This window comes from Falco cherrug, chromosome 5, assembly GCF_023634085.1.
Source record: "Falco cherrug isolate bFalChe1 chromosome 5, bFalChe1.pri, whole genome shotgun sequence".
Classification (NCBI taxonomy): domain Eukaryota; kingdom Metazoa; phylum Chordata; class Aves; order Falconiformes; family Falconidae; genus Falco; species Falco cherrug.
This window is the reverse complement of record NC_073701.1, coordinates 52,599,569-52,612,329: the sequence shown is the minus strand read 5'-3', so window position 1 is coordinate 52,612,329 and position 12,761 is coordinate 52,599,569. Positions and strand designations below refer to the sequence as shown.

Below are 12,761 nucleotides of genomic sequence, written 5' to 3'. Positions count from 1 at the left end.
ATAGACCTGTGTGTGTCTAAGTGATGGTGGCAGGTTGATGACCATTTATCTTTGGACTATGGGGGCTTCATTCTGGTCCCGGTCCCCATCTTCCAGCTGAGTGGCCTGGTCACCCACAGAACAACTGATCTCACTCAGGCAAAAGCATTAAGTACCTCATCCTTTTCCTCATACTTTTTGTCACTATGTTTCCCCCTGCATCCAAAAAAAGGATGGAGATTCTCCTTAGTCCTCCTTTTGTTACTCATGTATTTATAGAAACATTTTTTATTGTCTTTTACAGCAGTAGCCATATTAGGTTCTAGCTGAGCTTTGGTGCTTCTAATTTTCCCCCTGCATAACCTCATGACATCCTTGTAGTTCTCCTGAATGGCCTGCCCCTTCTTCCAAAGGTCATAAATTCCTTGGTTTTCCCTGAGTTCCAGACGAAGCTCTCTGTTCAGCCAGGCTGGTCTTCTTCCCCACCGGCTCACCTTTTGGCACATGGGGAAAACCTGTTCCTGCACCTTTAAGATTTCCTTCCTGAAGAATGTCCAGCCTTCCTGGACTCCTTTGCCCTTCAGGACTGCCTCCCAAGGGACTCTGTCAACCAGTCTCCTGAACAGGACAAAGTCTGCCCTCCAGAAGTACAAGGTGGCCGTTCTGCTGAACCCCTCCTTACTTGTCCAAGAATCCAAAACTCTACTATTTCGTGACTCCTATGCCCGAGATGGCCTCCAACCATCACATCACATTTTGTAGTTTTAGTTTTTGGTGTTGTTTAATTATTTTTAAACTATATCTTCATATAGGTCAATGCACTTTTTATTACCCACGTCTCTGGAATACTTTTTTTCCTTGATGTTGTTCACCTATCTTGATGGTGTTCACCTATCAAAATGCTAAACAAAAAAAAGAAGTCACTTTTATGCTTGTATATTCTAGTCTTTATGGCTGCATTTTCCATTTCTACAGAGATTTGACAAAGCTTTCTCAGCAGACAACTATATATATTCAAACAACGTGTTGGTCAAAAAGCAATTTAAATGCAAACCACACACACACACACATTCGTTAAAGTAGAACTTTGGTTAATAAGGTATAATGAAGGGATAGAAATATCTGCCAGAATATATGTGAGAAGTGTCATAAAAAAATTCAGCATCATACATCATACTGACTAAAACAGGGATTTGAAAAACAGCAAAGGTTAAGGGAATATTAACACACAAGATTATGCTGTTCCAAGGCATCTCTGATCCTCAAGGATTTTAGAAAACCCAGAAGGTCTATCTAGATTACATCAAAGAAGGGAAGCTTAGAATTCCGTGATGTGTAATTTTCTCCATAGGTATGTAGGGTATTATACCCATCTTTTTTCTGTTTGGATATTCAGCCATGCAATTATGTTGGTCATTCATGGAATTACCCCAAGAAAATAAGATTACTAAATCTCCATTTGAAATTCTGCAAAACTGTTGAAAGCACAGGTTTGGGCAATCTTGGCCAAGATGTTACTTCCTCCAAGACAACTAGGATGACTTTCTGGGGAATCTGCATTAATTCTTGGCCCCAGAAGCAATGGTACTTGTGGGTATGAAAATGCAGCCCACCCATAATCCAACATGAGCAGAACAACTCGGACAAATCAGGCTTGATCAGATCTTTCAGGCACTGCTTGGATACATTGCTTTGCCTTTTGTGAGGACAGTGCTTATGTTTGAATCTCTTTAAAGTGTTTGCTGCTGTTCAGGAAATGGTGACACACTGCTGCTGGCTCTGCACAGGGGACAGGAGAAGCAGCTGTCTTTCCTACCACTTGCTTCATGCAGCATGTTCTTGAGTGGCACCTTAGGAACAGGCCCATTGGGTTGGAGACTAATTACGTGACTGAATTCTTCTCAGGAGGAAATTACAGAATGACTGTCAGATCCAAAAGGTTCTAGGCACGTGAAACAAATAGGTGGATTGCAGAAGCCCAAAGGTGCAGTCAAACAAGAGCCCCTTCAGAGGCTGCTTAATTCTGGAGGTGCTCAGGAGGATCTTTGCCTTCCAGCCTGAGCATCCGTCAGACACTTGAAATCCGTGCATGTCCTGACCTTCCCTTACCTGAACAACTCAGTGCCTCACTCCTGCTCAAATCTCACCAAGGAGTCTGCTGCCCCACTGCAGCCAGATCTTGTAGTTTATGTATTGCCTGTAGCTTCATACAATGACAGTCCCATTGCCAGAAAATATATAGGGACACAGAACAGGAGAAGGCAACACTGATCATTATACCCAGTCCTTCACCACCAGAGACAACCAGAACATGCTCAGCAATTCATAGCGTAAAGGACTCAAGTGACAAAAGCTTTCCCATTGCTGACAAATGTCAGGCCTACAGTCAAAAGGCCAACATCCCAGCTGGGATATACCACAGTCGGGAAAGAGAAAGCCTTTGAGGTCCCTCCAATGAGTTTCATCCTTGCAACAAGAAAGACCGTCACTCAACATTAAATTCTCAGGTGATTCAGATGGCTGCTCCTTCCAGGTCTGCCTTTCTCACTGGCCACTCTGTCCCAGTGGTCACTATAGGCTCAGGAAGCCTAACTCCCTGCTAACACCCCAGTGTGCAGGGTAGCTCATACTACACAGGCATAATCATCTGCTTCAGATCTCATTTCTGAGGACCAGACACCCAGCCTTGCCACTGTCATCGCAGCTCAGCTCAGCACTGGACTTGGCACACAGGACTCTTCGTTCAGAGGCTGCAAATGTAAAGCTGTCCACTAGCACCTGAACAGCATGAAATAGCATCCAGCTGCTCAACAGAAATGCCAGTCATCCCTACCAAATTAAGCAAGGAAAATTTCATTTCTGATCCCAAATTTGGTGATTAGTTTAACCTTGAACATGTGAGTAAAACACACCAAGGTGGTACTATAAGGGTTTAAAGATCTCAATTTCATCAGCTTGTCCTAACTCAGCCTTACTCAGCTGATCACTATGCCACCACCCCACCACCCCCCAGTGCTGCAGGGAAGACAAGTGAGAACTAAAATCCGGAGTTAGACATCTTTGGGGGTAGACAGCATAAAAGAGGCAGAATAGCCCTTTCCTTTACAGACTTTGCCAATGCCCAGAAGAAATCCTGAAATACAAGATTACTACACTGAAATAAAATGCAAAAAAAGTGATCACACAACAACCTAGTTTCAGTTGACCCTTTTTGGAATCCTAAAGGACTTAACTTTTCTCATTTTGGGATGAAACTTTTTCGTAAACTTTTCATCCCCAGTATAAAGAAAGCCTATTCCTTGTTTGTTTATTTACTCTTCAGCTGTTTATATACCAACTTCTAATTTCCTATTTAAATTAACCATGACCATTTCATAACTGTTCAACCTTGTACCATGACTTAAATTCCCTTTCCCAATATATTTATGGAGTCATCACTTCCACTCTCATCCAGTTTTTCTCACTTTCTTTCCAAACCTCGTTGACAAAGAGAACTGAAGAAAGCAAATTGCACAGCACCAAGGAAAGCAAGAGCCGAACCACAAAACTGTGGTCCTGTGATGGGAATATTCTTTGGGGAGTGCCTGCATAATAACCTGGGCTGCAGGATCTGGGTGTTCAGGTCTCCAAGGACTGCTTTTGCATTTTACAATAAAGAATAAAATACCTGTATGAACACAGCTATTCTTCTAAGTCATTAAGCCTGAGCTCCAGGTTTTAACTGCAAACTTGCATGGTGACCTTACATGCTGTCTAAGACGATCCAGGTAGCAGGCAGCATTCTATTGCTCTTTCCAGGTAGGTTTAACTCAACAAGTAGCAGAGCAGAGTGTCTTTTGTTCAATGTGAACAAAACTTGATTGGCAGATTCTTTTGCTTAGGATCCAAGTTCCAGGCACTTGACCTATTGATACACCCGCAGCAATAAATTAAACATGCCTAGAATGGTTTTCTGACACTTAAGGTAAGCGAGCAGAACAATTCACATGGAGATTTTCAAACTTCTAAAAAGTACACGTATGCAAACCATCTGGCTGAGATGTTCCCAAGTTCATATTAAATTCTTTAAACATGTCTGGGGCTCAGTCACAATAAGGCCAGACATTAGTGACATGCCCCAGGTATTGCTATGAGAGCCAATGCTGTTTAACCTCTTCATTTACAACCTGGAAGATAGGAGTAGTGCAACTCCTGCAAGTTTATGGACAATACAACACTGAGTGGGGTGGCTGATAGACCAGAGGTTTGGGCTACTAATTAGAAAGAACTTGACATGGCAGAGAGGAACCTCATCAAGTTCAAAGGGATATGCCAACTGCTGCACCTGGGCAAGAATAACCACAGGCACCAAGACACAATATGATCAGCTAGCTGGTGAACACCAGTTTGTATGCAAGCAACACAGCTTTGCAGTAAACAAGGCCAATAGCCTGCTGAGCTGCACTAGGAAGGGTGCATTGCCAGCTGGTTGAGGGAGGTGATTTTCCACTCTGCTCAGCACTGGTGAGATACCTGGAGTGCTGGGTCCAGTTCTGGGCTTCCCAGTACAACAGAGACATGGACATGGTAGAGTAGCTCAGCAAATTGCCATGATGATAAACGGATCAGAACATCTGACCTACAAAATGGGACCCAGAGCTGGGATCCTTCAGCTTGGAGAAAAAGGTCAGCGAGATCTTACCAATGTGCATAAATACCTGCTGGAGCAAGGGTGGAAGCAGAGAAGACTGACTCAGTCCTTTTAGTGGTGCCAAAGGAAAAGACGAGGAAATCGGCACAAAAAGTGAAATACAGGAAACTCCATTTACATGTAAGGAGAAAAAAAACCCAAACCAACCAACCTGCAAGGGTGATCCAATGCTGGAACAGGTTACCCTGAGAGACTGTAGAGTCTCTGCCCTTAGAGATATTCAAAACCCAACTAGACACGCTCCTCAGCGACATGCTTTAGTTGACCCTGCTCTGTGCAGCGTGGTTGAAACAGCAGTGTCTCCAGAAGTCCCTTTCAACCTCAGCAATTGTATGCTTCTGCAGTTATGAAGAACTTTACACAGTGAAACTGACACCACTACCACTACTCAGACTTGACATCCTATGCAATTGAAAGCCTGTCTAAAATGTCTTGCACATATGAAACAGTAACAACCCGGCCACTGTTTCATCTTCTCTGAACCCAAATTTCCCACTCAAGTCTGAATCCAGTAACTGTAACAGCAGCTATGCCCACAAACCTTTGACTGGGGACTCACATCTCCATTACATCAGTGAACCCCAGCAGTAGATGACTTGCACCTTCAATTTCAAGAGAGAGAAGAAAACGTGGTTCTCTTGCACCCATGACAATGAATATAATACTTTACATTTGGAAATAATGGAGGAATGAGATAGCTTCTCTCAGGATGAAGCTAGGAGCTTCTTGCTTTCCTCAGATGGACTTACCCACCTAACAAGCATAGCAAGAAGACCAAAAACTACACCCACATATTGAGCAAAGCTCAATCTGGTGAGAAGACTTTCACCAATGCTTATCCAGTTTGTAGTTTTGATCTGGTAAGCAGTACTGTTGGCCAAATTCCTAAAAAGACAAAGGGTTTTATCTACCTGTGAAGTTAACATTAGATGAGCTGGAATTCCAAAAATTTCAGGTGGTGCTCATAAACAAATGCAGCAGTCTACTGAATTGTGGGTTTAGCATTTAACAAAAAAATGTAATTTTAAAATGTTATTAAAGCTAGAGCTGTAGTTTCATTGCCCATCTTTTGAAATGGAGTGATGAAGATCATGAAGTTTATGACTTCATAAATCAAAGATGGTGGAAATGTAAAGAATTTATGAAAAGATTTATTCAGCAACAACAAAACTTTCAGAAACCAAGTCCTAGTCAGGCTGAGCAGAATTAAATGTGCATTGAAATGTGCAGATCCTTATTTGACAAGTCACTTGGTCTACTAACTTATCTTGCTGGAATAACAGATGAGGAAAGACAGTTTTTAGTCTTGTTCATTTACTTTGTTTACTTCCGTGGAAGTTGGGTCCTGGAAAAAGCTTACAAAATTAACTGACACATTTGATAGAACTGCCCTTTCCACCAGCACTGTGAGCATAGACTGTAACTCCAGATGTTACAGAACAATCAGATATTAATATCATTTTCCATGGTTTTTTTCCTTCACAAATTAGCATTATAGCGATCTCTGTTCTGAAAGTCTCTATAAGCACGTTTTGCATCTGTTTTACTGTGCGGGATTCTTCCAAAAGGTTCCAGATCATTGAAGCAGGCATCAAAAACTTCATCCACAGCTTTTTCTGCTGTTTCTTTGCTAACTTTTCTAACAGCCAGAATGGAACGAATTGCTCTGTCTCGCACACAAGTCTAAAGTGGGAATTAGATAAAGGAAAATCTGTCATTATTAGTATAAATAACTTTTTTCCAGGTTTTGCCAAGTATTAACTCCTACTACACATGCAATAATTTTTTGTATCACAGAAGAGTCAAACATTGCAATGTAATAAGCATTAAAGTACATTTTTATTCCATCACGTGTTGACTATGTGTTCTAGTTTTCCATGTGCAAATAAACCATCAGATAAGTAAAAGACATTCCATAGAAAGGAATTAAAATATAGTTTGGCATTTTTTTAGGCATTGAGTATTTGTACAAATTGATGCAGACACAAGAAAATACGTCAGAAAGAAATAGACATAAATACCAGTTAGTATTTTTCCAACTGAAATATGCTGTAAAACATACAGGAATGACTCCTTTACTGGCCATCATTTTGATACCTCTATGGCAACTTTTGCTTACAGAGTTTGTCTACTAAAAGATTTTTAAAAATGTAAACAACCCAAGCTACAAGCTAACTGCCACTCTAACATGAGCAACTCCTAGGAACTCAACCTGTAGTCTTTGTTACTATTAAAAAAAAATTAATTCCTGTAAGACTTAACACACATGGTTATTTAGCACCTCTGCCAATCTCCTTCCTCCAGTTTTCAAAGACTTTTTAGAGTTTTACCCATTTAAAGTGGCTAAGGTATTCCCACTACATCCCCTGCAAAACCTTTTTTTTGCTTTGTTATTAACTATCCCTTGTCAGTGGTAATGGTCTATGATTTGAGTAAGTACTCAGGAATCTCACTCCAACAAAAATAACAAGGTGAAAAAAAAATTATCATGCACTGTTGAAGGTTATTAAGGTTAACTAAGAGAAAGCAGCAAGTCCATGTCATCTACTTCTTTCTCTGATGCTTTCAGCTATGAAAGTGTAAAAGACAGAGATCAAGTAGGTAAAGATGGCTCATAACAAATCACTAGACTTTAACATCTACAGTCTTTACCTGATGGTGTCCTTTTAAACCAAATTTAAACCTGGCTATTTCATTCATCAGTGTGCAGTCTCCACTGAGATTAGCAGCTCGAATCTATTGAGGAAAAAAGTGCCACATGATCAGAGAAATACACAGAAATACAAAGTCAAAAAAGCTTTAACAAATTACTTTCTTCAATATCTTTATGGTGACTGCTGGTACAGAATATTCCCAGGGCCACTTCTACTTATTAAGTACCTATTACTGTTTATATCCACCCTTTCAGCCTCAATGAACTGCAAAGTATCACTATAGAACCTCTAAGTTTCTCCAGGGACCATCTCACGTATTCCCAAAGCTTAAATGAATGATCAGAAGAGATCCTAAGTATGTTTTTATTTATATATATATATATACACATGTATATGAACTGCTGAAAGAACATGGAAAGTCATATTCTCCCCAACCTGTATCAGAAGGTGTTAGAAGAGCCAGAAAGAAAGGCAAATACCTTTCAAAGACTACATGCAACATCCAGAAGAGCAGTAACCCACCTGCTTTAGGAAAAGCCACATTTAAATGAGTATGTGTGGTAGGTGGATGCCAGGTGCCCACCAAGCCATTCTACCACTCCCTTCCTCAGCAGAACAAGTTTGGGGAGAAAATAAGATGGAGAAAAAACTTGTGGGTCAAGATAAAGGCCAAAAGATAAAATGAAGCAATAGCAAAAGTCACGCACACAGAAGTCAAGGAAAACAGAAGATGTTATTCTCTACTTCCCATCAGCAGGCGATGTTCGGCCACTTCCCAGGAAGCAGGGCTTCAGTACGTCCAGTGGCTGCTCCAGAAGACAAGTGTCATAAATAACTAATGCCCCCCTGCCCCTTTCCTCATTCTTTCTTTTACCTTTTCTATCTGAGCAGACATCACATGGTATGGAACATGCCACTGGTCACTTTGACTCAGTTGCCCTGGCTGTGTCCCCTCCCAAGAACCTTGCCCACCCCCAGCCTGCTGGTGAGGGGGGATGTTGCAGAGACAGCCCTGATGCTGTGCAAGCGCTGCTCAGCAGCAGCCAAAGCGCTGGGGTGTTGTCAACACCTTCTAGCCACCAATGCAAGCACAGCACTGTGGGGGCTGCTCTGTGGTTCAGCCAAACCCAATACAGTTTGGATGTTTTATCTTGTTAGCTGTCTTGCCCTGTGCGCTATAATTTCTTTTGTCTGTCAGCTGTTCCACACTCTACCCCATCAGTTAGGAAACAGAACTAAAACTAGACTTCCCATAATTAAGCACCAGAGTGAAAATAAATGCATGGAAAGTATGAACTGTAAGCATTAAGAAGCTGACAATAAAGACTGTAAATATCATATATTAAAAGAAGTATCGAAAGACCTGAACCAAACATATGATCTCAAGAAGAGCAAGAACATGCACAATCTAGATTTGTACATCTTCCCTAATTTTATGTTTGAAGTTCACACACTTAGAGGGGAAAAAAAAAAAAATAGTTAATAATTCAGCATTATTTTATTGGGTTTACATGGCAAGATGTTGGGGCAGAACTGCTGGGATGGTTTCTGTGCAACAAGAAAAAGGGCTGCCCCCATGTTGGACAGAGCCAGTTTCAGCTGGCTCTAGAGCTGACTCACCACTGATCAAAGCTGAGTCCATCAGCAGTGCCTGAGATACCTCTGTGATGATATATTTAAGAAAGGATAAAGAACACTACAAGGCAGCTGTGAGAAACAGGAGTGAGAAAAAAATTAGATAAACAGCCCCAGATACCAAGATCAGTGAAGAAGGATGGGAGGAGGTGCTCCAGGCACCAGAGTAAAGATTCTCCTGCCACCTGTGGGAATGACCACAGTGACACAGATTGTCCCCTTCCAGCCTGAGAAGCAGACAGCAGAGCAGATATTCACACTGCAGTTCGGGGAAGGCCCGTGGCAGAGCAGATGGCCATGCCCTGAAAGAAGCTGCAGCCCATGGAGGGTTTTATGGCAGAACTGTGGCCTGTGGGGGAGTGACAGTAGAGCAGTCCATTCCTGGAAGATTGTATGCTGTGAAACAACACAGGCTGGAGCAGGTCTTGAAAAATAGCAGCCCATGGGAAAGATCCACATTGGAGCAGTTCATGAAGGCCTGTATCCCATGGGAGGGACCTCACACTGGGGCAGGGAAACAGTGTGAGTAGGAAGGAGCAGTAGAGGCAAAGTGTTATGAACTGATTGCAGCCCCCATTCCCAACCCCCCTGTGCTGCTTGAAAGGGAAGGAGAGGAATAAACAACAGTCAGGAATGAAAGAGCAAAGTTGAGCCTGGGAAGAAAGGGAGGTGGGGAGAAAGGTATTTTTAGTTTTATGTCTCACTATTGCACTCTGTCGTTAATTGGCAATAAATTAAATTAATCTTCCCCAAGTTGAGTATATTTTGCTCGTGACGGTAACTGGTGAGTGACCTCCACATGCTTATCTTGATCCATGAGCTTTTGAGTCTTTTTTTTTTTTCTCCCATCCTACTGAGGTGTGGGAGTCAGAGAATGATTTGATAGGTGCCTGGCAGCCAGCCAAGGTTAACCCTCCACAGTTATACAGAATGGCTTTAATGATACTGTATAAGGTTACTTCACTAAGTTTTATCTATAAAAAGATAAAGGTAATATGTGACTGCAACTCTCTTCCACAGCAAATATGAATTCAATTAATGAATTAAAATTAATTTTTTTGAAATCTTATTTTTTCTGTACCAAAATAATCATTTTGGTTCTCTCACATACTGGTTATAGGTGAAACCTGTGCACATCTTAAGTCTGGAATCAAATACATTCTCATTAAAAACAAGCAAACAAACAAAACCTAAAAGCAAAAAGAAACCCCAAAATAAAGCCACTATAATATTCTTACATATTTCTAAAAGCCACCCCATTCACAGAGTCACAAGAATGTCACTTCATAATATTCATCATAAGGCTAAGTCTTTCTGTGGTCAAGTGATACCAATTACATCAGAAATCAACTAAAAGCATGTGAATACACCTGACTCGTGTACACAAGAGGAATCCTTAATGGTCCGTGCTCAGTTTAATTTTACCTCCTAATGCATGAATTTTTAAGGCCTTTCAAGCAGCAAATTCCTACGTCCTTCAAGATGGACATGGAGTCATAACTAAAGTGTACTATTGGCAACACCACACCTAATCGAAAAATATGTGTTATAGCAGGGGTCCTCAAACTTTGTAAACAGGGGGCTGGCACGTGGATTAAGTGGCAGGAAATCATCTGCAGCTGCTTGGTTTTCCCCCCCAACCCCGGCGGGGGGGGTTCTGTAAATACCGGGGGCCGAATTGAGGACCCTGGGGGGCCGTATCCGGCCTGCAGGCCGTAGTTTGAGGACCCCTGTGTTATAGGAAATTATAAGTTTGTTGTTAACCAAAAAAATCTAAACAAAAATCAAGTTACCACAGTGTTGTAAAAACTACTCAACATACCAAGATTTGCAGGGGAGAAAAAGAACCCTATAAACATTTGATTAATGTGTGAACATACTTTCATCTCTAACTACTCTCATTTGTCAATAACCACTTCCTGTAACAGTTACACTCACAGTCATCACATTCTACTTTCACTGACTTATTAGTATCTGTGAAAACTACATATTTGTTTTCTGAATTATATTATTTAGGTTGACCTGACAGAAAGCACAAAATGTATTAACAGGATCAAACCAAATTAAATCTGTGTAACAGCCTACCTATTTAAACACGAATCCCTAATAACCAGCAGTAATTAATATAATGACAGTAGAAGCATTTTCTCTTACCTCTGAACATGCTAAGTGTTTGACATTTCTAAACCAGTCAACATGTGCACGGCAGTGATCAAAAGCATGAATCAATTCATGTGTAACCACCCGATTCATATGGGATTGGTGGCGAATGTTGTTCTGACACAGAACAATCTGTGGAAGAGAAGATGTAGATAGTCTTTTCAGCAAGTTTCAGCATTTCCCTTACTTCTCAGAGATCCAGCGCACACCACCCACAACAATTAGATTCTTTAGATCAGTGTTTTTCAACAGTAACAGCCTCATCATTTCGCAGTGTACTAGCTCAGATACCATGGAACATCTTTCATTTATCTTGCTTTTGTGACTAGCTCTAATATCAGCATTAGTAGATTTAAACCTAGTAACACAACACTAAAAGAACTGTGTAGTCTTTTTAAAGAGGACAATGTCCAGCACCTACCTGAGATGTGGCAGAATCAAAACCTCCACTGACACAGCCATCACAGTTTTCACAAGAAAAGTGCCGGTCATTGAAGACAGTGCTGAAAGGCCAAACAAAGAAAGTTATAGGGAAACCTTTGAAAAAGACCAGTAACTTCATGTAATAGTGATGTTACTACACAGAACAAGATTAATTAGTTTACATACCAACCAGATTGCTTCATAGCCTCAAGAAGAAGTTGCGCATATGGATCTAGAAAAACATTGCTGCAATCAATTTCTCCAGACAAAAGTTCTGAAAATCATCTATAATCAAAGTACAAAGATAGTATAAAAAAGCCCAAAACACTACACATGCAAATTCATACTCTGCAGTATTTAAATTCAGACTCTGCAGTATTTAACCCTAATGAAATGCAACTGGCAGCTGTTAGAGCTCTATCACTATGTAAAGTGATATAGAATCATGATAGATACAAAACTATTCAGGAATCATGTTACAATGTCTGTTAGTAATACACATAAGCAGATTGGCCTATTAGTGACCATTGTTTTCAATAACATTCACGGTCAATATTACGTAGTGAAAAGGGTACAAATGAACAAATCAACCAATCCTTTCAAGTTTTCACGAGAAAGAAGTAGAGAAAGGCTTTCTGAGAGGAAAAAAAACCCCAACATAGCCACTTCTGCAGTTGTATTTTCTTTATTTTCACCAAAATCAGCGCGTTCATCGAGCAGCAGCGCCGCCCCACGAACCGCTCAGGCCCCGTCCGGCCGCCGCAGGCCGGGGAGGGGAGGGGCCGGGCCGGGCCAGCGGCAGCGGGGAGCGAGCAGTCCCCGCCCCGAGACCCTGCGGCCCAAGGCCACCGCGCAAGCCACGGCGGGCGGTATCTGCAGAGAAGAAGGACGTCCCCGGTTCCACCCGGTGCGCCTGCCACTGCGCCAAACCCAGGCCCGGCCCGGGCCCCCTGGGGAAGCGCTTACTCGTCTCCAGGGTCATCCTCAGCATCAGCTGGCACCTGTTGTGGAAGGTGAAGAGGCTGCGGACCAGGAAGCTCTGCGGCTTCTTGTTCCGGTCTGGAAAAAGCCGGTAGCCGAAGTCGTCCTCCTCCTCCTCCCCCTCCTGTCTCCCCACCTTCTCCTCCGCCGGCGGCGAGGCGGCCCCCCCCTGCTCCATGACCCGGTCCCGCCGCCCGCCGCACCCGCCGGCCACCGTCCCCGGCGGCACCAATCACGGG

General features: G+C 42.2%; 1 protein-coding gene across 2 annotated transcripts; it reads right to left on the bottom strand.

Moving 5' to 3' along the window:
• Positions 1 to 5,800: 5,800 nt before the first annotated feature.
• On the bottom strand, positions 5,801 to 12,745 carry ATP23 (ATP23 metallopeptidase and ATP synthase assembly factor homolog). 2 transcript variants are annotated; one of them, XM_055711217.1, is made up of 6 exons: positions 12,508 to 12,745; positions 11,728 to 11,773; positions 11,540 to 11,621; positions 11,113 to 11,250; positions 7,322 to 7,405; positions 5,801 to 6,352 (listed from the first exon to the last, which is right to left on the bottom strand). In XM_055711217.1, the coding sequence occupies exons 1-6, from the start codon at positions 12,698 to 12,700 to the stop codon at positions 6,149 to 6,151; spliced, it is 747 nt and encodes a 248-aa protein (XP_055567192.1). In that variant the 5' UTR covers positions 12,701 to 12,745; the 3' UTR covers positions 5,801 to 6,148. The 2 variants fall into 2 exon arrangements, with proteins under 2 accessions (XP_055567192.1, XP_055567193.1); XM_055711218.1 differs by having other exon boundaries at positions 11,728 to 11,826; positions 12,508 to 12,640.
• Positions 12,746 to 12,761: the final 16 nt, after the last annotated feature.

Coding starts and splice junctions, on each gene's coding strand:
- ATP23 (XM_055711217.1), bottom strand. CDS start 12,700: ATGGAGCAGGGGGGGGCCGCCTCGCCGCCGGCGGAGGAGAAGGTGGGG. Junction 11,622..11,727: donor GCTATGAAGCAATCTGGTTG/GTATGTAAACTA, acceptor TTGGCCTTTCAG/CACTGTCTTCAATGACCGGC. Junction 7,406..11,112: donor AACACTTAGCATGTTCAGAG/GTAAGAGAAAAT, acceptor TTTCCTCAATAG/ATTCGAGCTGCTAATCTCAG.